General features: G+C 34.9%; 1 protein-coding gene across 6 annotated transcripts in view; it reads right to left on the bottom strand.

The window, feature by feature from the left end:
* Window positions 1-25,017, bottom strand: part of TBC1D32 (TBC1 domain family member 32) — a 179,601-nt gene that overhangs the window by 7,337 nt on the left and 147,247 nt on the right. For all 6 annotated transcript variants that reach the window (XM_043889936.1, XM_043889937.1, XM_043889938.1 and 3 more), the window contains 3 exons: window positions 24,598-24,752; window positions 15,525-15,665; window positions 3,591-3,779 (listed from right to left, as the gene is read on the bottom strand). In XM_043889936.1, the coding sequence (XP_043745871.1) occupies window positions 3,591-3,779; window positions 15,525-15,665; window positions 24,598-24,752 (485 nt within the window). The remainder of the gene's footprint in view (window positions 1-3,590; window positions 3,780-15,524; window positions 15,666-24,597; window positions 24,753-25,017) is intronic.

Genomic DNA, 25,017 nt, shown 5'->3' with positions numbered 1-25,017 from the left:
TGGCTGAGTAGTATTCCATGGTGTATATGTACCACAGCTTCCTTATCCATTCGTCTGCTGATGGGCATCTAGGTTGCTTCCATGTCCTGGCTATTATAAACAGTGCTGCGATGAACATTGGGGTGCATGTGTCTCTTTCAGATCTGGTTTCCTCAGTGTGTATGCCCAGGAGTGGGATTGCTGGGTCATATGGCAGTTCTATTTCCAGTTTTTTAAGGAATCTCCACACTGTTCTCCATAATGGCTGTACTAGTTTGCATTCCCACCAACAGTCTAAGAGGGTTCCCTTCTCTCCACACCCTCTCCTGCATTTATTTCTTGTAGACTTTTGGATAGCAGCCATTCTGACTGGCGTGTAATGGTACCTCATTGAGGTTTTTGATTTGCATTTCTCTGATAATGAGCGATGTTGAGCATCTTTTCATGTGTTTGTTAGCCATCTGTATGTCTTCTTTGGAGAAATGTCTGTTTAGATCTTTGGCCCATTTTCTGATTGGGTCATTTATTTTTCTGGAATTGAGCTTCAGGAGTTGCTTGTATATTTTTGAGATTAATCCTTTGTTTCTTTATTTGCTATTATTTTCTCCCATTCTGAAGGCTGTCTTTTCACCTTGTTTATAGTTTCCTTTGTTGTGCAAAAGCTTTTAAGTTTCATTAGGTCTCATTTGTTTATTTTTGCTTTTAAAAATAGCTTTGTTACAAAAGTAGGGGCTCATTCTTCAAAAATTTTAAAAAAAAAGAGCCCTCATAAATACATACAATAAACAGTAAAAGTCCCCTGAACTACTCTACGTCCTCTTTCCTCTCAGAAACAGTCATTACTAAATATTTAGAGTCAGGGAATAACATGTAATCTATGTAAGAATATCATTATGGCTGTGGTATGTAGTTATATTGAAAATTATTGATACGTTTTTTTTCCCCTTTGTACAAGTCTGAGCTTTTGGATCAGAAAGTGTAAAACATAATTTCAAACGTTTAATCCCCATAACAACAGTTTAATGAGGACTCTTAAAGTATTTCTGACTTGGTGGATTTTCTGAGGAAAGGAAGAATAAAATCACTTCCTTAATACAAATTTCATTATTGATTAATACGTGAATAACTGAAAAATAGTGTACATATGTTTACATACTTTTCAAAGAAGACATTTTAACTGGGCTTAATGGAGTAGTTAAAGGGGTATGTAAATGTATACTTAATAGAGTACACTGGAATTTATCTCACAAGAAAAATAACTGCTCATCAAAAGCGATCAACGACCCCAAGATCTACTTGCTGGAAATAAAAAATAACATGAAGTCATGGTATTAGAAAGGCATTTTTCCTAATACCTCAGATGAATGCAAACAGTAGGAGTAAGAAGTAAGGTTAGCTCCAGGACAACTGCTTAAATTAATTCTTTGCCAACATGCTCTTACTTTGGATTTAAACCAATTCAATTAAAATTTTAGTAATTTAAGTAGGACTTAGCAAAGATAATCTTTTATCTTTAAAAAACCCTCATTTTAAAATTCTTTAGTTTTAAATTGAAAGCATTATGCCTAGAGCATAACAGAGTTTGGGAAATATTTAAAGAGGTCACCACTTGTAAACTCTATTATTTTTCCTGGCAGTAATCAGGAAGAGACGAGACTGCAATAATCACCAACATCTATCAGGTTTAAAGATGATGCAATATATGGACAACCCTCTGGTGGAAAGGAAGGTGTTTAGTAAGTTTTGTTATTCAATGTGAATAAAATTAAGGCCATTAATTTCTCCTTTTATATTTATTAACATGCTTTGTTTACTCTAACAAGTATTTATTGAGCACCTGCTATGTACCAGGTGCTGTTCAAAGCACTGAAAAATACACTAGTAACTGAGATAGACAAAATCACAATCCTTGTGGAGCTTATACATTATACTGGGGAAGACTGACAAAAATATATTTAAAATAATTTCAGTCAGTGACAAACACTATAAAAGAAGCTAAAGTAGGATACGAGATTAGATAATTATAGGTTAGGAGGCATTCAAATGTAAGTATTTCGGGAAATTTTAGGCCCTGAAATCCCTTTAACTGATGACTGCAACTAATGAAAATGCCCCTTAGTGAAAAGGAACCCACATTTTGTCCTCAATATAATTCTCATTTACGTAACCATCCCTGTTCTCCAAATTACCCTTTACAGATAATTTTTTTCTTTTTCTACCGAACTTTTCCTTCTGCTTGTATGACTATTGTGTTATACTTTATTTCATTAAGAATGTTTCTAAGATCATAATTCTACAATACATGTAGGAAGCTTGAGACCTTTTGGATTTAGTATTTATGAAATAAGAATGATTGACAGTTTATCAATCTTAAATAATCAATGACATTTACTTACAAAAGACATCATCAAATGACAAGTGAATCAGAAAGAGAATGATAAATACCATATTCTAATGCATATATACGGAATCTAGAAAAATGGTACTGAAAAATTTATTTACAGGGCAACAATGGAGAAAGAGACAAAGAGAATAGACTTATGGACATGGGGAGAGGGGAGGAGAGGGTGGGATGTATGGAAAGAGTAACAAGGAAATTTGCACTACGATATGTAAAATAGATAGCCAATGGGAATCGGCTGTATGTCTCAGGAAACTGAAACCGGCTCTGTGTCAGCCTGGAGGGGTGGGATGGGGAAGGAGATGGGAGGGAGGCTCAAAAGGGAGGGGATACATATATTCCTATGGCTGATTCATGTTGAGGTCTGACAGAAAATAGCAAAAATAAGAAAAATAACTGAAAAATATCTAACAATAAATAATAAAAATAAAATTAATTCACATGGAAATTATTTGTCCACCCAGAAAAAAGCTACATATGACAAATGTTGGTTCTGGGGTAAGTGTATACATGCATGCGTATGTATCTGAGGGTATCAGGGGGAGGGAAATATACTTTAAATTCAAGGAAATATTTCAACTTAAAACAAAGTTGAATTTACAGCAAGAATCACACATAGGGAGGTATTTATATATCTTATATTCTCTAAAGTCCAGAGTTTCAAAAGTCACATTATTGTGAAAAAGAAAGCTATTAGATCTTGCTTTAAAATATTAACTTCTGTACTTCTATATAATAATGACTTTAAAAATAGTGTTATGATAGATTCTTTCATGGAAACCTTTCAAAAAATATTTCAAAGTTTAGAAAAATAGAGTATGAAGGTATAAGAAATTACATTTTTTTTAAAGTTTCAAAGCTGTGTATTAATACATAGTAACTTGACTTTTATTAGCTAAACAAGATACAGGAGTATAAAAAAAAAAGGCCTTTAGGCACAGCATACTGGTTAAAAGCAAAATTTTGTAGCCAGACAGCTTAACTTCATATCCCAGCCCCATCACAGTTTAGCAGCATTCACCAGCAGTAAAATCTTAGGCAATGTACTTAACACCTGTTTCCTCATATCTAAAGTAAAGATAATAATACCTACCTCTCAATGTTGTTTTTAGGATTGAATGAGCATATAGAAAAATATCTGGCACTAGGCACCCCATCAAAGTTGATAACTTTCAACCAACAGTTTTCCTCTAGAAATAAAGTCACTCACTTTTAGGAAAACCTGCAGATCTTGAGTCTGAGTGTGCTGTAGAATGTCTTGCTGAAGATGTTTGAATATAGCTATACAGATATACACCTGATAATCTGGACCAAGGAAAACACAGGTAGCAATGTAATGGCAGATTTCTACCCAATCTAAATAATTCCAAAAACACTGAGTTATCCATTGCAGGCAAATCTAGGAAAAAAAAGAAAAAGTTAGTTTATCAGAAAACTGATATAGCCATATTTGACTTTTAAAAAGCAGTACTCAGTAACTCACATAAAACCATTCAATCAAAATAGACTACAAGAAGCCTAATAAGGATATAAGGATGCCTCACCTACTTGCCTAATGTGTGAGAAAACTCTAATGGCCTTGGGACTCAGGACTTAGGGGTTAACTGATGGTGTTCATACTGTTCCTATGCTATTTGTAAATGCCTTCTTGATTCATATTGTCCTTCTCTTACCTATAACACCAGTCTGCTCTCCTCAGATAACAAATGCTGAGACTATTTTAATTCAGAGATGGGAGCATCTTCTATCCTACCTAGAATCACAGATGTATAATTATGCAGATGACAGATTGCTAAATGTTACATTAATGCAAATGGACTCTTGCTGAATAATAAAACAATTTAAATCAACCAGAATTATATAACATAGAAACTGAGAGCTAATGTACAGAATTCAAAAATGAGACTTTTTACAAAAATCATTTGTTACTTTCTGAAAAACATTTTTCAGATTATAAAAGCAAAACATGCAAACTAAAAAACAAAATTTTTAAAAATGATACAGTGATTAACATTGCTAATGTTTTGGTACATTAATGTTATGGGTGGAATTGTGTCTCTCCCCTCAAAATAAGTCAAAGTCCTAACTCCCAGGATCTATGAATGTGACATTATTTGAAAACAGAGTCTTTACAGAGGCAATCAAGTAAAATGAGGTCATTAGGCTGAGCCTTATTCCAACATGACTTATATCAAAGAAACTGAAAATGTGAACACACAGCGGGAAGGCCCTGAAAAGACACATGGAGACTCTCACATGAAGACAGAAGATTGGAGTGATGTATCTATAAGCTAAGAAATATCAATGGCTACCAGAAGAGAGGAAAGAGGCATCAAACAGTTCTTTCTCAGTGCTGTCTAAGGGAACACAGCCCTGCCAACACTTTTATCCTCTCAAACTGTGAGATGATAAATTGCTCTTGTTTTAAGCTACTGAGTTCGTGGTACTTTGATATGACAGTCCTGGGAAACTGAGACAATTACTTTCAAATATTTTAATTTTCATTTATGATTTAAAAATTACCACTGAGGAGAATTTTCTTTTATTTAACCTCTCTTCACTACAGTTTTGATTTTTAGGGGTAAGGAGCAAGGAATGGGAACAAATATAGTGTCATATCTCAATCTGTCATACAAAGATAAAGAAGACACACAAATTTTCCTTTTTTGTTCTATTGTTTGGACCTTTAAAAAATACATTCTCCAATAGTTTCTAAAATTTCATTTTATATCCCTGACTCAATTTGGGGGGAATGATGATTCTGCTTTTAACTGCCTTTAACATGGGTATTAGTTTGATAAGGTTGTCATAACATGGTAACACACTGGGTGACTTAACAGAAATTGATCGTCTAATAATTCTGGAGAAGTCCAGGATCAAAGTACTGGCAGGGTTGGTTTCTTCTGAGGCCTCACTTCTTGGCTTGTAAATGGCCATCTTCTCCCTACATTTTCACATTTCATTTCACAGAGGTCTTCCCTCTGTCTGTCTGGTATCCATATAACTTCCTGTAAGGATAATGGTAATATTGGATTCAGACCCACCCTAATGACCTCTGTGCTGTGCTTAGTCACTTAGTAGTGTCTGACTCTGTAACCCCATGGACTGTAGCTTGCCACTGTTCTCTGTCCATGGGGATTCTCCAGGCAAAGATACTGGAGTGGGTGGCCATGCCCTCATCCAGGGGATCTTCCTGACCCAGGGACTGAAGCAGGTCTCCCTCATTGCAGGCAGATTCTTTACTGACTGAGCCATCAGGGAAGCCCATTTTAATGACCTCATAATTAAGTTCAATGACCTCATTGTAACTTAATAACCCCTTTAAAGCTTCCCAGGTGGCACTAGTGGTAAAGAATCCGCCTGCCAATGCAGGAGACGTAAGAGACATGGGTTCAATCCCTGGGTTGGGAAGATCCCCTGGAGAAGGGCATGGCAACCCACTCCAGTATTTTTGCCTGCAGAATCCCACAGATAGAAGTGCCTGGCAGGCTACAGCCCATGGGATCGCAAAGAGTCGGACACGACTGAAGTAACTTAGCACACACACACCGCTTTAAAGACCCTATATCCAAATATAGCCTCATTCTGAGGTACTGAGGCTTAGAATTTCAACATATGATTTTTTTTTTTTTTTTTTTTGCAGGGAGGATACTGTGGTTTTTTCAGTAGTCATGTACAAATGTGAGAGTTGGACCATAAGGAAAGCTGAGTGCCTCAGAACTGATGCTTTCGAATTGTGGTGCTGGAGAAGACACTTGTGAGTCCCTTGGACTACAAGGAGATCTAACCTGTCAGGAAATCAATCCTGAATATTCACTGGAAGGACTGATGCTGAGCAGAAGTTCCAATACTTTGGCCACCTGATGCAAAGAGCTGATTCACTGGAAAAGACCCTGATGCTGAGAAAGACTGAAGGCAAAAGGAGAAGGGGGCAACAGAGGGGGAGGCGGTTAGATAGCATCACCGGCTCAATGGACATGAATTTGGACAGGCTGTGGGAGACAGCGGAGGACAGAGGAGCCTGGCATGCTGCAGTCCATGGGGTGGTGAAGAGTCAGACATGACTTAGTGACTGAACAACAAATCAGCCCATATCAGATATTACATTTTCGTTTTCCATTCATCATTACTCAAGTCAACCATTAACATATTAACTTCAGCTATTACAGGCATATCTTTTTTTTTTCTCATCTTCCGGTCATATTTCTTATTAGATAATGCTGACTATATATAACCAAGTATTTTTTTTAACTGTAATTCTGTTCTCAGGATCAGAATTTTCTTTATAAATATGTTCCCTTCTATTATGCACCAAAATATTTTTATAGGGCCATGGGTTAACTCAATATTGAATTTGAATATATACATGAACATTCAATATTTGTCAATGGACAGGATATATTTAATTTATTTTGGTCCTAACTTTAAATTTCATTTCGTAGCAAAAGGATTCTTCTCCTAAATCTCGACCTGGAGGGCAGGTTGGCATGCAAAGTTAATTACCAAACTTCCACTGCCCAATCAAGTATCGACACAGTGTGGCTCTAATGCACTGGGGAGGAAGTAACCCTTGCTTGTACTTGACTAGATGGGTTGAAGCAGTCAGTGGCTCTTTGATTAGAAGCAAAACTTTTAATTCCCAAATGCACTGCTGCCAGGGTTCTGTCCATACTTTGTTACAGCTATAAATACTAGTCAACCAAGGACCATGCTTTGTTAATGAAAATGAAAGACTCTAGATGAATGAATAAGAGAAACAATTGAAGAATGAAAATTAATGCAAATGATCTGGGCAGCCAGAGAAATCAGTTCCCATTCAGCTGTAGCTTCATGGGTGACTAGCAAGTCAATAATGATGAAGGGATAACAGTTCCCATCTTCTTTCTAGTTGGTCTGACTATTCTACAGGTTGAAATGTGTGAAACTGTTGACCACTGACTCATTTTGACCTTTAAACCTACCAATTTTATGATTCAAAGACATCTGAAGTCAAAATACTTATTCATAAAGCTTTATCCATAATGGTTAAAAGAAAGCTGTCCCCAAATCTGTAATTATTTACTTATTATACATGGTTTCTAAAGCAACTGCAATTTTCTGGGATTTACACAACATTCAAGCACTATTTTCTATGTTTTTTTTTTTTTTCCCCATTAAACAGAGAATGTGCATGTGTGCTGAGTCACTTCAGTTGCAGCCGACTCTTTGCAACCCTATGGACAGTAACCTGTCAGGCTCCTCTGTCCATGGGATTTTTCAGGCAAGTATACTGGAGTGAGTTGCCATGCCCTCCTCCAGGGGATCTTCCTGACCCAGGGATTGAACAAGCAGCTCTTACATCTCCTGAACTGGTAGGCAGGTTCTTTACTTGCACCATTTGGAAAGCCTCAAATGGAGAATAATCCCAGCCTTTTCAACATGTGGGAAATTTAAGAGAGGGAAAATGAAAGATTATAATTGAAAGCATTTTGAAAATATATCAAGTGCTATGTAAATGTTATTCTATAACAAAGATGTTTATTATTCATTTAACAAACACTTATGCACCTAATATACAACAAGCATTATTATAATTCTTAAGTGAACAAAAGACATTTAGTCCCTGTTCTCACATAACTTGCACTTAAAGAGGAGACATACTCCTTTTAAATATATGAGCTTCTTCATTTGGCAGAAATTATACCAGCTACTGCTATTACATGAGCAAAATATTCCAGAATTATTCAATTGTAACAGAATTCAAAACACTATATCCCTGGAAGAATACTTAACTATGAGTTATGTCTTTTAAACCTTAAGCAAATAGCTTCTCTATTTTTATAAGATGAAATGATCTATACATTAGCTGACAGTCCAGGGTTCTAACAGGACAAAAGAAATAATATGTCTCCAAACAGACATGATGAACTCTTTTCTTTAACACTTTTATTATGGAATTATTCCAAATACACATAATAGGAAGAAAGCATTATATAAACCTGAGCCATCACAGTTTCAAAACTTGGATTGACTGACATGTCTCTGAAGCCCATTTTCCTCTACAGGTTTCCCTTCTTAAGGCTTTTAAGATAAAACACATTATAAATTGCTATTTATTATATCTGTGCTTGCATTAAAACAAACTGAAGATCTGAGTTATCAATGGTATCAATTTTTTGTTTCATTTACTGAACAAGACAAAAATAAGAATCCAGAATAATAATGCCAGCACTACCACAAGCAACATGAATACTTAAAACAGTAATATTTCTGTTGTTTTCTTTGTCATTTAGACAACATATCACTTGGCATGTACAGTCAAATGCCTGTGTTTTAAAGTGCCTTAAAAAAAATTTAAGTGCCTTTCAGGGTGTGGAGAAAAAGAAACCCTCCTATACTGTTGGTGGGAATGTAAATTGGTGCAGATACTCTGGAGAACAGTATAGAGGTTCTGTAAAAACTAAAAACAGAGTTACCATATGATCTAGCAATCCTAATCTTGCGCATATATGTGATGAAACCTCTAATTCAAAAAGACACATGCACCTCAATGATCACTGCAGCACTGTTTACAATAGCCAAGACATGGAAGCATCCTAAGTGTCTATCTAGAGATGAATAGATAAAGATGATGTGGTATATATATACACAATACAATATCAGTCATAAAAAAAGAATGAAATAATGCTATTTGCAGCACATGGTTGGACCTAGAGATTATCATACTAAGGGAATTCAGAGAAAGACAACCATCATATGATATCACTTATATGTGGAATCTAAAAAAATGATATAAATGAAATTATTTACATAACAGAGTCAGACATAGAAAACAAACTTTCTCTGGTTACCAGAGGACACAATAAGGGTGTGTGGGAGATAAATTAGGAGTGTGGGATTAACATATAAACACTACTATATATAAAATAGATAAATAACAAGGACCTACTAGAGAGGACACGAAACTATATTCAATGCCTTGTAATAACCTATAATGGAAAAGATTCAGAAAATAACATACGTATGCATAACTGAATCACTTTGACATACATCTGAAATTAACACATTGAAAATTTACTATACTTTGAAAATGGTTAAATAATTAAAGTGTTTCTTACAAGGTTATATTGTCAAGTAGGTACTGTTCAGTCAGTCAGTCAGTTCAGTCGCTCAGTCGGGTCCGACTCTTTGCGACCCCATGAATTGCAGCACACCAGGCCTCCCTGTCCATCACAAACTCCCGGAGTTTACTCAAACTCATGTCCATCGAGTCGGTGATGCCATCCAGCCATCTCATCCTCTGTCGTCCCCTTCTCTTTCTGCCCCCAGTCCCTCCCAGCATCAGGGTCTTTTCCAATGAGTCAACTCTTCGCGTGAGGTGGCCAAAGTATTGGAGTTTCAGCTTCAGCATCAGTCCTTCCAATGAACACCCAGGACTTATCTCCTTCAGGTACTGTCAGGGTCATTTAATTATATGTATTTATAGTATGGTATGAACTATTTAAATGACCCCAAAGTAAGGTATATTTCCTAACTCTTCAGCTCATTCCTTACTTATCCCTATAAGCAATCACTTAACAAAATATGATACATCCTTTCATTTTTTAATACAAGCACACTTGAACTTGTATTTATATTCCCACCCTTTCCCATGTAAATAGTAACATACTAAACACTTTTTTGTTTTTGGTCTCCACCTTTTTCTCTCTTAACAAAAGATCCTGAGTATCACTCCATGGCAATATACAGAGGTATTTCTTATTCAGTTTTATAACTGCATAGTATTACCCTGTAGATAAACCACAACTAACTCAACAAGTCCCTATTTACAGACACGTGTATTATTCCTAGTCTTTTGATAGTTACTGTTGTTGTTTAGCTGTTAAGTCATGTCTGACTCTTTTGCAACTCCATAGACTGTAGCCCGTCAAGCTCCTTTGTCCATGGGATTTCCCAGGCAAGAACACTGGAGTGGATTGCCATTTCTTTCTCCATGGAATCCTCCCGATTCAGGTATTGAACACGTGTCTCCTGCATTGACAGGCGGATTCTTTACCACTGAGCCACCAGGGAAGTCCCAATCTTTATACTATATGCTCTTATATGCTATAAAACATATTTGTACACATGCATTTTCAAAATTTTTGTCAGTGTATCTCTGGGATAGATTTCTATAAATGAGATGGCTGAATGAAAGGGTAAATGCATGTGTGCTTCTGCTAGAAAGTGCAAAATTCCCTCATATAAGCCTCAAAAATATACTATTAATAAAATTGCTATTAGCAATTAATGGGATAGATGACAAAGAAAGTAAAATAAACTAATTATGTTTTTATGGTAAACCAATATTCCTTACACTTAATTATATTTGAAACATTTAAATGACTTTTTGATCCACTAACACATTCACTTTAGGATAAAAAGGGAGGAAAATTCCTTACATAATATGTATCAAAATGTACCATAGCCTTCCTAGAAAAGTTTGCTCCTTGGGCTTATGCCAAAGGACGCAGACTTCTCTGATAGCTCAGTTGGTAAAGAACCCACCTGCAATGCAGGAGACCCTGGTTTGATTCCTGGGTCGGGAAGATCCGGTAAAGAAGGGATAGGCTACCCACTACAGTATTCTTGGGCTTCCCTTGTGGCTCAGCTGGTAAAGAATCTGCCCTGTGGGAAACCTGGGTTCGATCCCTGGGTTGGGAAGATTGCTTGGAGAAGGGAAAGGCTACCCACTCCAGTATTCTGGCCTGGAGGATTCCATGGACTGTATAGTCCATGGGGTTGCAAAGAACTGGAAACAACTGAAAGACTTTCACTTTCATGACAAAGGACATATGATGCAACACTGATAAAAACATCATTATTGTATCTAAGGTAAATTATTTTCAGTAAATTTACCTAAGGTAAATTTATTGTACCTAAGGTAAATAAAACATCATTATTGTACCTAAGGTAAATGTATCTAGATACAAAACAATCTTCAAAAAATGTACTTAATTCTTTAGTAAAAACATTAGTTAGAACAATTACTTAAGAATACCTGATTAAGTCAAAATAGGTATGCCCTAAATGATTAAGTTTTATGATACAAAGACACTATTTTTAACAACTATTTTGGCATTATTTTATCTATTTATCATAGAAAGAATGTTAGTAAAGTAAGATGTGGTTTCAAGTGAAGTCTTTGCTATCAGGGTTATATCAGTAAGTCAATTCACTCACTTCACTTATCCTGAATTTCCCTGAATTTCTCCATCTGTCAAATGAAGCTAAAATTTTAAATGAAATAACATCTGAAAACACACTTTTATACTGTAAAGCACTGATATAAATAAAAAAGTATATTTATTGCACTTCTAGACAAGACACTATGTCGAGATACTTAAAAGACTTGAAGATATATCAGGCATACATATCTTTAACAAACTTCAACTAGTAAGAAAGAGGTAAACACACAAATAATGATTCCACAAAGCAAAAGATATATTTCTACTAGAAGAGTAACACAGAAACTGCATACAATTCAAAGCAGAATCATCTACTTGTGAGTGATCCTAAAAGTTTCCATTTGGACAGATATCAAAGATAAATAGACAAGTAAAGATGGGGCACAAAGAGGGAGAAGGTATCATTTCAAATAGCAACATCAACAACATAAAGAAAGGGAAAGCTTGGGGACATGCACATACAAGGGGCATCCTAGTCTTGAAATCTTGCTTTACATTTGTATACTTTCCATTTTCAAAAGGCACTGTCACAAAATATGAAACAATAGTTTTCTTTAATCCTGCTTTCATGGAGGGGGGGAAAGCAGCAATGAGAAGAATCAAGAGATTTTTCTGGAGTATATTTGGAGGATTATCCATGTTAGCTCACTTGCTGACACAATATAGTACAATAATGATATGCAAAATGATGACTCCAAGGAATTACAAAAGTTAAGTCATTAAAGATATGGGGTTTAGGAGAGGAAAATTACTAAAATACAATAAAGCTTTTTCTTTTAAATTAAAGAATAAAATTCAACATTTTCATTAGAATATGTGATTTTCTGTTCATTTTAAAAGTATATTTTCATTTTGATTTTCCTTCTGATCTCAAATGCTAATCAACAAATATGTATTTCTAACTACATTTAATTTTTTGTATTCTAGTTACTTATTATTTTTAGTCTAGAGATCTGTATATTCTATTTAGCAATCTGCTCACAAATTCTTTCATTAATCAACCAATCCCTTAATGTCTATAACTATGCAATTTTAAAAAGCATGGCTCCTAATTAGATCAGAATGAGTAAACTTTGAAATACAAAATTTGCATCTAAATAATTACTTAACTGCATATACCAAGTTATTTAAATGTTGTTTTCATATTTCATAATTAGCAATAAAATGGTGAATAATAACAAAGCAATGATACATACTTCTTAAGACGCACAATGATTAGCTCACATAAGGAGCCATAGAAAGGCATTTTTACATTAGATAATTTAAGAAATATAATAACATTACTACTCAGAAATAATGCAATAGTTTTTTATTAGGTAAATCTACAGATATGCAGCTTCAAATTGATAAAAGCATATCAAATTGTTAAAGAAAAGCCAAAATGATAAAGAGGTACCAAGCTGATATTGTGGGGCTTTGGGTACTGAAAGTTTTCCCCACAGTTTTTGGTCATCCATTCTTAAATGTTTGGTGCAGATGGTAAAGAATCTGTCTGCAATGCAGGAGACCCGGGTTCAGTCCCTGGGTTGGGAAGATCCCCTGTAGAAGGGAGTGGCAACCCACTCCAGTATTCTCCTCTGGAAAATCCCATGGACAGAGGAGCCTGGCGGGCTACAGTCCACGGGGTCCAAAGAGTCAGATACAACTGACTGACTTGAGTACAGCACATAATCTAGAATGACAAAAGGAACTCTCCTTGGCTTTGTTAGGCAGTTAGAATAGGAAACAGGAGTCCAGAATGGCGGTGGCTAAAAGACAAGGAAGAGAAAAGCCTGCGAAAGTAGAACAAAAGAAGGTCCGAGGACCAGAGTGAGGACCTCAGGTAGAACAAACAACACTCCTGGCTAGCCCAATTTACATAGGGCAGGCCCAAGGGGAGGAAAAAACATATAAAAAGAGGAGCCAAAGCAGGCTCTCTCTCCCCACCCCGCCTCTTTTCGCGTCTTTGGGTCAACGTGCCCTCACACCTTGAAGATGGATTTTCCTGCTAATATCTAAATAAAATAGAGCTGTAACACTGAGCTGTAACACTGATTTGTCTAAGAGCTATAACACAGTCTGTTCGAGACCTGAGAGCTGTGACACGTTGAGGGCTTTAATGTCCGTCACTACAAATCTTTGTTGTGACGAGACAGAACCAAGGAGCATATGCTCGCCTGACAGCTTGAATTATTAAAATATATATATATATATATATATATACACACACACACACACACACACACACACACACATATATACAAAAAGAAAGGATTGTTGAACTTATTGTAACTAATTCCAAGCAGAATTAAACATTTTGTGATTCAAAATTCTCAGAAGAGTTTTAGGTAAAAATATAGTAAGAGCCAGAATTGGTTAAGAAAGAACTGGCCTTTCCACTACATGCAATTCCTTTGTTATATTTAAACTTCTTATTAAACTTCAGGAAATTTAAAATTCAACAGGCAGAGTAACCTGATACAAGTAAATGTAATAAATGACATAAGGTCTCTTCAAAGTAAGTATAAAAGCATATATCATAATGTGAAGAATAATGTGATATGAATGTAATTTTTTTCAAAGTATCTATATTTTAACATAAAAATCTAAATTTCAAATTCAAATGCCCACTTTGACCTGAGAAAACTCTCCTTAAAGTGCACATAAGAGGAACCAATAGGTAGAAATAGCTAAATTGACTTTTTTAGGAGAGCATTAGGAAGTAAATAATAGGTTTATTTACTCTTACCCCATATTAAGATGCAATAATAAAGTTCAATAAGCAAAACAGAATAGTAAATACAAATATAATAATAAACAAGTAGATAGGTCAAATTACAAAATAAGTAAAAAATTATTTCTCAAGAACTGAAGGGATTTGGATAGTGGAGGTTACTTTTAAAGGATATTTACAACTCAATAGAAGTCCACTAAGACAGATGGGCAATGAATAAAAAGATACAACTAGTTAACAAAGCTGTGGAATTATAATCAACCTTATTAATGTTCAAAAAAGCCTCAAACCCTGCAAATTTTAAAAATTTAGCAATTAGTTTTGAAAAACCCAAGTACCCAGTCCTGGAGAACAGACACTCTCTTAATTTCTATTAGGAGAAAACAAAATCAAAGCAACTTAGTATGTATCAAGATCCTTAAAAGTGTTCATATCTTTTGATTAAGTATCTACCTTCTGGGACTCTGACCTACAGATTCAATTCTAAAAACAAAAGAAAGATTTAAGTTTTAATTAAATTTTAGCCTGATAACATAGTAAGGAAGCAATCCACACTCTACCACTGAAAGACTGACTAAGCACAGGAGGGAGACATCTTTGGGTACTGCAAATAACCACATGCTCAATTCCAGGCCCTCAAGACATCATTGAACCTTCCCAGACTCCAAAAGAGAGCTTACTGTTAGATAAAATACAATATCTCACACATCAGATACTCAGTGGTGGTAAGAATTCTTGCCCTCAGTTAGTCTACTTAATCCTTGCAGAAGCCTTATGAAGAAGACACTATCATCTCCATTAAAAAGTCTACATGTCATAGATTTCCAGAATGTTTATGTCTTGAATAGCTGAAACAGAACTCAAAATCTGTGAATGCCAGAGATCTACTATAACGGAAATGTGTATCCTGCAAGGCCTAGGGGAAAAAGCCAGCTTAAAGATTTAAACACATATAGACATATAACTTGGTGAAGGAAATGGCAACCCACTCCAGTGTTCTTGCCTGGAGAATCCCAGGGACGGTGCAGCCTGGTGGGCTGCCGTCTATGGAGTCGCACAAAGTTGGACACGACTGAAGTGACTTAGCAGCAGCAGCTGACATACAACTATTTACAAAATTATGTGATTAATTTTAATGTATTTCCTGTATTTGATGATAATATAATTTTCTTTGCAAAGACACTGAGATCTGGGAGTTGAAGAAATACTATTTTCCATGAATTACCTGTGATGGTGCAAAACCAGACATGTGAAAAGCTGAAAATACAAGTGGCACCTCCGCTTTCAGTAGCATTTCAACATAGTGAGTGCTGCAAAAATACACTGGATGAATGCCAGATTCTATAGTGTCAACAGGTAGGTACCTCTGCATGAAAGAGAAAAACCGAGAATTAATGAATATGCAGTCAATTTAAAAACAAACTCATCTAAATTTATGCTTTAAATTACTACTTCAAAATTAACATGGTGGCATAACAACCTACTGCAAATTTTATGGAAATTAAAAAATTAGAACGTTAAACACCACAGATTCTCAATAAAGGCAGTATGATATACTTTCCTTCTGAGAAAATGAATACAATTAGCACTTTGTAATTTTGACAAATTGAATCTCTATGGAATAATGGAGATGGGTATTACATGAAACAATAAATATATAAATAAGTACATGAGTAATATATGCTTTACATTTTAATTCTAAGCATATTTCAATATATGTATATTGTCCTTGGCTTTAGTCAATGACTCTAAAACATCAAAAGAGCTTATTTAGTTTGTCAGCTATTCGCCTAATCGGCTTTTTCTAAGCTAATGTTAAATAACCCAAAGACTTTATTTTTGGGGGCTCCAAAATCACTGCAGATGGTGACTGCAGCCATGAAACTAAAAGACACTTACTCCTTGGAAGGAAAGTTATGACCAACCTGGACAGCATATTAAAAAGCAGAGACATTACTTTGCCAACAAAGGTCCATCTAGTCAAGGCTATGGTTTTTCCAGTGGTCATGTATGGATGTGAGAGTTGGACTGTGAAGAAAGCTGAGCACCGAAGAATTGATGCTTTTGAACTGTGGTGTTGGAGAAGACTCTTGAGAGTCCCTTGCACTGCAAGGAGATCCAAACAGTCCATCCTAAAGGAAATCAGTCCTGAATGTTCACTGGAAGAACTCATGCTGAAGCTGAAACTCCAGTACTTTGTCCACTTGATCTGAAGAACTGACTCATTAGAAAAGACACTGATGCTGGGAAACATTAAAGGTGGGAGGAGAAGGGGACAACAGAGGATGAGATGGCTGGATGGCATCACCGACTCCATGGACATGAGTTTGAGTAAACTCTGGGAGTTGGTGACGGACAGGGAGGCCTGGCGTGCTGTGATTCATGGGGTTGCTAAGAGTCGGATACGACTGAGCAACTGAACTGAACTGAACTAAAACCTGAGTTACAAATAATTGAAACTGAGAAATCCGTAAGAAATTCATCTCTAAAACTTGGTGCATCCTCATAAATGAATTCAAGCTATCCTATCTATCTACATATATATATATAATTTATTTCATGTATTTTATATGTATATATATATGTATAGATACAGACACACATATATTTACAAATGCATTTTTCAGCAATTTCTTGATAAAGTAGATTATTTCAATTTAGTTCTTGGGTACAATTTATCATCATGAATGCTGTATGTTTTAATGTTACTGTAAACTCAACATCTAACCACAATACATTTTTTAAAGAAGAACAAACTTGAAGATGTAATTTTGAGTTAAGAAAAATTATTTGACTAGCAATTATATCCCATAGACTGATAAAAAATTTGATACTCAATTTGGATCTGCTCTCATAATGAATAATAAAACATGAAAACTACTGATAAATCACTGATCTCAGAAATTTTCATATATAACTCAAATTTAAATTTACCTTTGTATATTTATTGGGCAGCTCAAACTTTTATTAATAAAAGAAAGTTAATACTTTAAAATCAAAACAAATTGAGCTCACATGTAACAATTACATGAGTTAAAATGAGAATTTTTGCAAATTTCATTGCTAAACTGTTTTTAAGAATTTATGTTTGAGTTATATAAGAAAATCAGTGATTTACCAGTAGTTTTCAGGTTTTATCATTCATTATGATAAATAATGATTTACCATTTCATACTGGAGAAATATGTATTTGTGGAAACATATAAGTATAAATATATATTTTATGATAGGTTCTTAGGGATTTATCTCACAGCACACACAAAAATTAATATTACATATTGATGACTGAAGACATGCATCATATTAAATGAACATCTTGTAGTCAACTTCATATGGATGTTCAGACAAAGAAAATTACTTTTTTATTAAATAGCTAAGAATAAAAATATGAACTGAATGAGAATTAGCATCCTTTGATTTATCTTCTTTTGTTGAGTACACAATGTGTTTTCACTGATTACTAGTTGCAGAGTAGAATTAATTAATCTAATAAATATACCTAAGAGCAAAAAACTCAACTCATACATATACAATACTTTAATTTTCAATGCAAATTAGATAACAATTTTCTGAATATATACATAATAAGAGTGTAAAAATAATATATTTTAGAAATATTATTACACAGTGTTCTCTAAGTTGCTTAATACAATATATTTAGGTTTGTATAGACATGGGGACAATAGATTAATTAATTCTCTCGAAGAAAAAAAAACATTATTATGTAATGGATTCCCAAAGATAAGGCAAGAATTCTTCTACTCTTATGAATTATACTGTTGGAAGAAATTATGCCATAAATTTTGGTAACTAACAAAACTTCTAGCACCAAGTCCTACACAGAATAGCTACTCAACAAACTGACTGAATGATAATAAGATACTAATGGTTACACCCTGTAATTACCAATAAACTCTCTTATAATATGAGAAGCTTTGTTAACTGGTCTATTATCATTTCATAACTCTAATTTACAGTTAATGATATTAATAAACCAGATCAATGACCTCTCTGAGCCACATGAATATAACAAAGAATCTTCTGAATCATCAAATTATAAATTATATTTGTTATACTTCTAGTGTTCTGATATATTTTGGGTAGTCACAACTCTTGGAAAGGATGGTAACTCAATAAAAGGTAACTCTAAAGAAAATTCAGAACATAGAATTAAGCAGAACACATACAGGATCACATCATTTAACAGATCACCTACGTAACATATAAACTAGCCTAGTATCATGGAAAAAGTTATCAGTAAAATTTTTGGTTTGGTATATACTAAAATTGGCATGATATGAACCCATATGTTCATGTTATGCTGTTTCTTAAGAGTATTTGGCTTTAATAAAGATTAAAATGAAAGATAGGTGCTTAAAGAAAAACACAGTATGCAGTCAGTTTTTTTTTCTTTCACTACAGCCAGTTTTAATCAGTCATTTTATTTCTAACACTAAGGAAAACTTATGCATATTAAATAGAAAGACACTAGTAGAAAGACAAACTTTCCAAACCCATGCAAACTGATCCAACCCAATCCTGTCCTCCACTCTAGGGATCTGTAGGCCGAGAACAGGTCATATTTGATTGGCATTGCTGCAGTTACGCTGTCAAGCGTGTGCACCACGCACACCATGCAGAGGCCTGAATAGAAAACTCTGAATAGAAAACTTTTCAATTCAATTAATTAAAAAAAACAATATTTCTCCTCTCAGACAAAAAAGAACCACGCATAGGAAAAAGGAATCTTCTAAGATTCAAAGTCACATATATGAAGGGGAAAGGACTTGAATGCTTTTCCTCTTCCCAGTAAGTGATTGGTTACATGACTTACTACTGTTAATGCCTTGCAAATAGGTTACAAGTGTGCAATGACATGCTGATGATTATAACATTTAAATCTAAATGAACATTTCAATGCTATTAGAATTTTTAACTTTAAACCTCCTGTGTTGGATTATTATTAATTTATTTTATGAAAAGGAAGATACAGATATTCACACACTAATCTATATAAAATAATTAAATGAATATAAAGTGACTATCCTATTCCATGATACTTTTTTGCAGAACTACACTAGTAATTATAATGCAACATTATCCTGATTTATCATCAAGGAAGTTTTGTTTCTAAGTGAATTAAAATACTTCAGTTTTTATTTCAATTTAATTTGTTATCCTCTCTCATCTTTCAACTAACAGAGAAGGCATACATGATTGTTATTTTTATTATAATTATTATTTGAGATTAGGTATTCCTCCATGGAAATAACTGATTTCTTGATCTTTCTTAATCTATACTTATTAACAGCTTTGATGTTAACAATTAGTCAAAGTGATTTTTGATGAAATTCCATAAAGAATGATTGTTTTATCATTCAGGAAGAATTTTCTTAAAGACAAAATTGGAAGATAACTTAACTAAATCAGTACATTAAAGGGTTCTTCTTGTGTAAATGGCTTAAGGACACATTTTTTCAAATTATTTTATCTCACAGTAATAGAGTTTATAAATTTTTAAAACTTTAATATTTCATTATTTCCTATATTGTTTCTAAGCCAAATTTTAAAATCATTTTGATGCAATTTGTTTATAACACTTTTAAGAATGTAGGGAGCGCTCTTAAACACATTTTCTAAAGTAATAAAAGCCTACTATCTTTTACATTTGTTGCTATTGTTCAGGCACTCAGTCCTACCTTACTCTTTGCAACCCCATGGACTGCAAAGAGTTGGATAGAACTGAAGTGACTTACTGCACACGCACACACATGGACTGCAGCACACCAGGCTTTCCTGTCCATAACCAACTCCCGGGGCTTACTCAAATTCATGTCCATTGAGTCAGTGATGCCATCCAACCATCTCATCCTCTGCTGCCCCCTTCTCCTCCTGCCCTCAATCTTTCCCAGTATGAGGGCCTTTTCCTATCAGTCAGCTCATCAGGTGGCCAAAGTATTGGAGCTTCAGCATCAGTCCTTCCAATGAATATTCAGGGTTGATTTTCTTCAAGATTGATTTGATCTTTTTGCAGTCCAAGGGACTCTCAAAAGTCCTCCAGCACCACAGTTCAAAAAAATTATTCAGTGCTCAGCCTTCTTTATGGTTCAACCCTCACATACGTACATGACTACTGGAAAAACCAGTTTTGACTGGTTTTTTGGCAAAACCATCATTTTGTTGGCAAAATGATGTCTCTGCTTTTCAATATGCTGTCTAGGTTGATTATAGCTTTTTTTCCAAGGAGCAAGCGTTTTTTAATTTCATGGCTGCAGTCACCATCTGCAGTGATTCTGGAGCACAAGGAAATAAAGTCTGTCACTATTTCCACATATTCCCCATCTATTTGCCATGAAGTGATGGGACTGGATGCCATGATCTTAGTTTTTTGAATGTTGAGTTTTAAGCCAGCTTTTTCACTCTCCTCTTTCACTTTCATCAAGAGGCTCTTTAGTTCCTCTTCACTTTCTGCAATTAGGGTGGTATTCCTGAGGTTACTGATATTTCTCCCGGCAATCTTGATTTCAGCTTGTGCTTCATTCAGCCCAGAATTTCGCATGATGTATTCTGCATATAAGTTAAATAAGCAGGGTGACAATATACAACCTTGACATACCCCTTTTCCAATTCTGAACCAGTTCATTATTCTGTTGCTTCTTGACTTGCATACAGGTTTCTCGAGACAGGTAAAGTGGTCTGGTATTCCCATCACTTTAAGAATTTTCCACAGTTTGTTGTGATTCACAAAGTCAAAGGCTTTAGCATCGTCAATGAAGCAGAAGGAGATGTTTTTCTGGAATTCCCTTACTTTTTCTATAATCCAACGGATGTTGGCAATTTGATCTCTGGTTCCTCTGCCTTTTCTAAATCCAGCTTGTACATCTGGAATTTATCAGTTCACATATTGATAAAGCCTAGTGTGAAGGATTTTGAGCATTACCCTGCTAGCATGTGAAATGAGCACAACTGTATGGCAGTTTGAACATTCTTTGTCATTGCTTGAACATTCTTTGGCATTGCCCTCCTTTGGGACTGGAAAGAAAACTGACCTTTTCCAGTCGTGTGGCCATTGCTGAATTTTTCAGATTTGTTGGCATATTGAATGCAGCACTTTAACAGCATCATCTTTTAGGGTTTAAAATAGCTCAGATGGAATTCCATCACCTCCACTAGCTTTGTATGCACTAATGCTTCTGAAGGCTCACTTGACTTCACACTCCAAATGTCTGGCTCTAGGTGAGTGATCACACCATCATGTTTATCCAGGTCAATGAGATCTTTTTTGTACAGTTCTTCTGTGTATTCTTGCCACTTCCTATCTTCTGCTTCTGTTAGGTCCGTATCATTCCTGCCATTTATTGGGCTCATCTTGGCATGAAATGTTCCCTTGGTACCTCTCATTTTCTTAATGAGATCTCTAGTCTTTTCCCATTTATTGTTTTCCTCTATTTCTTTGCACTGTTCACTTAGGAAGGCTTGCTTATCTCTCCTTGCTATTCTTTGGAACTTTGCATTCAGATGGGTATATCTTTTCTTTTCTCCTTCACCTTTCACTTCTTTTCTTAGTGATTTTAAGGCCTCCTCAGACAACCATTGGAGAAGGCAATGGCAACCCACTCCAGTACTCTTGCCTGGAAACTCCCATGGACAGAGGAGCCTGCTAGGCTGCAGTCCATGGGGTCACTAAGACTCTGAGACGACTGAGTGACTTCACTTTCACTTTTCACTTTCACGCATTGGAGAAGGAAATGGCAACCCACTCCAGTGTTTTTGCCTGGAGAATCCCAGGGACGGGGGAGCCTGGTGGGCTGCCGTCTATGGGGTCGCACAGAGTCTGACACGACCGAAGTGACTTAGCAGCAGCAGACAACCATTTTGCCTGATTGTATTTCTTTTTCTTGGGGATGGATGGTTTGGTCACCATTTCCTGTGCAATGTTATGAACCTCCATCCATAGTTCCTCAGGCACTCTATCAGAACTAATCCCTTGAATCTATTTGTCACTTCAACTGTATAATCATAAGGGACTTGAATGACTTAGTAGTTTTCCCTACTGTCTTCAATTAAAATGAATTTTACATATATGTATCTAAATATTAATTCATACATTCAGCATATTTACTGAATAATTATGGTGGGGCATGTCAGTGGACAAAACCTTGCCCCAGAGAGATTACATGTAAGTGTGTAAGAAATAAATAGATACATAAATGAAGGAGCATATTTGGAACCGATATAGGCCATGGAACAAAAGGAAAAAAACAGAACAAGGGAATGGGGTTCAGGGCAAACAGGCTGAAGCTTTCCTGAGGTTAATTACATTAACACGGTCCTGTGCTAAAGATGGTGGAAAAGTCTGTGCTATTAACGGCTAAAGCTAAAGTGTCTTTAACATGTCTTTTGGCAAATGCAGATTTGCATATTTTGTCAACCTGCATAGAAAGTGTCAGTATAATGTTTAGAACCAATGGAACAAATATAATAGAAAAGGGCTACTTTTAAAGTAATATATTAAGTCTTCTACCACATGCACTAACAAGTAAAGTGACACAGCAAAAAAAAAAAAAAAAAAAAATCCAAAAGATTAAATCAAAAGTTTAAATAAAAAACATTTAAACTATGGAGTGGTGATTATACAGACATTAGTAACTGCACTTAGCTAACAGTTCTAGACAGAATCCTGGAAGAGCAATGTTAGCAGAATGTTATTTGCTTTACAAAGACAGTAAAACAAATTACTGGTAATAAAATATTCAACTTGGTATATCTGTAGTTGAAAAGAAAAAAATGATACTATAGAAGGCACAGCATGAGTCTTCACTGACAATATAGCTGCACTAACAGAAAGGTATAAAGCTTTACACTGAGTTCATTCTAAAACCCTTAAGTAATGTCACTCCATTCCATTCACAGATCTATATTACATATTATATGATGCTATCAAAACAGTTAATCTAATAAACTCAAAGCTATTAGAGTACTGCCTGATTTCAGTTGTAGGGGAAGAAATGCTATTAGAGCACATCACTCGTGTTAAAAGTAAAATAATGTGTCAGAAAAAAGGTTTAAAGAGTCAAAGCAGAAATGCAACTTTATAAAATTATAGTTAAAAGCAGTTCATTGGTGATGTCTGGCAGGGTCACAATCTGAACACTAAAGCAGAATACTTAAAACTAGTGGCATGTAGGTATCTTTTCAAAATACTTGATATGAAAGTGTGTGATGGACTTAAAGATTTTTTCTGTCTTTCATTTACAAATGTAAGGTTAAAAATTCTTTTGATAAGCATTTAAAGATATTCTAAACCTTCATGTACAATTTAAAGAATTGTCCAAATTCTGGTTAACAGAAGGAAAATAGTTCCACTGATTGGAGAAAAGCTAGTACATACTCTTTGTCTTTGGTTCCTCCTTTTATGTGAGCAAATTTCTAGTTACAGTTAAGTACAAGCAGGAGAAAGTCTTATGCAGGAATTGCATATAGCTATTTCAGACATAAAATTATAAAATTTTAACATTTAATGTATTCCTCAGTGCTTTGCTTTTATTTTTTTTAATCACAAATACCTATTTTAAGAGCATGTAATAAATGCTTTCATTTAACTTGACACAGATACTCTCTAGTCCCCTTAACAACTTATTCTTGGGTACTGTGTGACTCTGTTGTCCAAGTTCAGTCTGTCATGAAAAGCGTTAGCATGGCTTATAATGGACACTTGCCCCAAGTTGGAGGTCTTAAATGCAGTAAGTAAGTAAAATGCAGAATCATGAATAAATTAGTGATACACTTACCTCTAAACTAAACTTGGATCCCACAGAACTAGTAAAATCTTTAAATAAAAAAATACACTATAATACCTTAACCAAAACTCATCATAGATTGGCAAAATGTATATAAGTATGCTCTTCCTCTATACAATATGGATACAATTTCAACATATTTTATTTTCTTATACTATGATTTAACCAGAGATTATAACAAAGTAACAATAAAAATATCCTTTCAAAGGTTTTCTATTTATATATGGAATTTTCCAATTAAATGACAAGTTTAAAATTTAATAATGCACCCATTATTATTAATCCTTCATTCAGTTATCATTAGGTAAGACAGCAAGTATTTGAGAAAATACCAAATGTGTATCTTCAAAATGAATCACTCAAAACTGCCTTCAGATAGAAAATGAATATAGAGTATATAACACACTCTACAAATAAAATAATAAGATCCTATTGAATCTAAAGAGGATTATCCTTAGAATTTAAAATATTCCTATAAAACAGACTGAAAAGTCTTACAGAAATATGTAGTCTTGGCAACCAAAGGAAAGCTGAAGTCAGAAGCCTGGAGAACTGCTGAAGAAATTGGAATGTTTTGTCTTTGTCCCCCAACATTATGATGAACAAAGAAGATACAAACCAGTCATGGCCAGTGTGACTCCTCTGCAAGCAGACTAAAGGCACAGTTAAGGAACTTCTGTAATATTTTATCTTACATGGTGAAATATCAGAACTCCGTAAATATTCATTTTCAGAATCTCTATCAAGAAAGATATTAATGATACTTAGCTCTCATTTTGTCTTCAACCAGCTTATAAGCTATTGATGTAAATGCCTGTGTGTATGAGCAGTTGTGTCTGACTCTTTGCCACCCCATGGACTGTAACCTGACAGGCTCCTCTTTTGCCATTTCCTTTTCCAGCAGATCTTCTCAACCTA

Source organism: Cervus elaphus, chromosome 28 (assembly GCF_910594005.1).
Source record: "Cervus elaphus chromosome 28, mCerEla1.1, whole genome shotgun sequence".
Taxonomy (NCBI): domain Eukaryota; kingdom Metazoa; phylum Chordata; class Mammalia; order Artiodactyla; family Cervidae; genus Cervus; species Cervus elaphus.
Note: the sequence above shows the minus strand (reverse complement) of the source record. Positions and strands in the feature narration are given on the sequence as shown.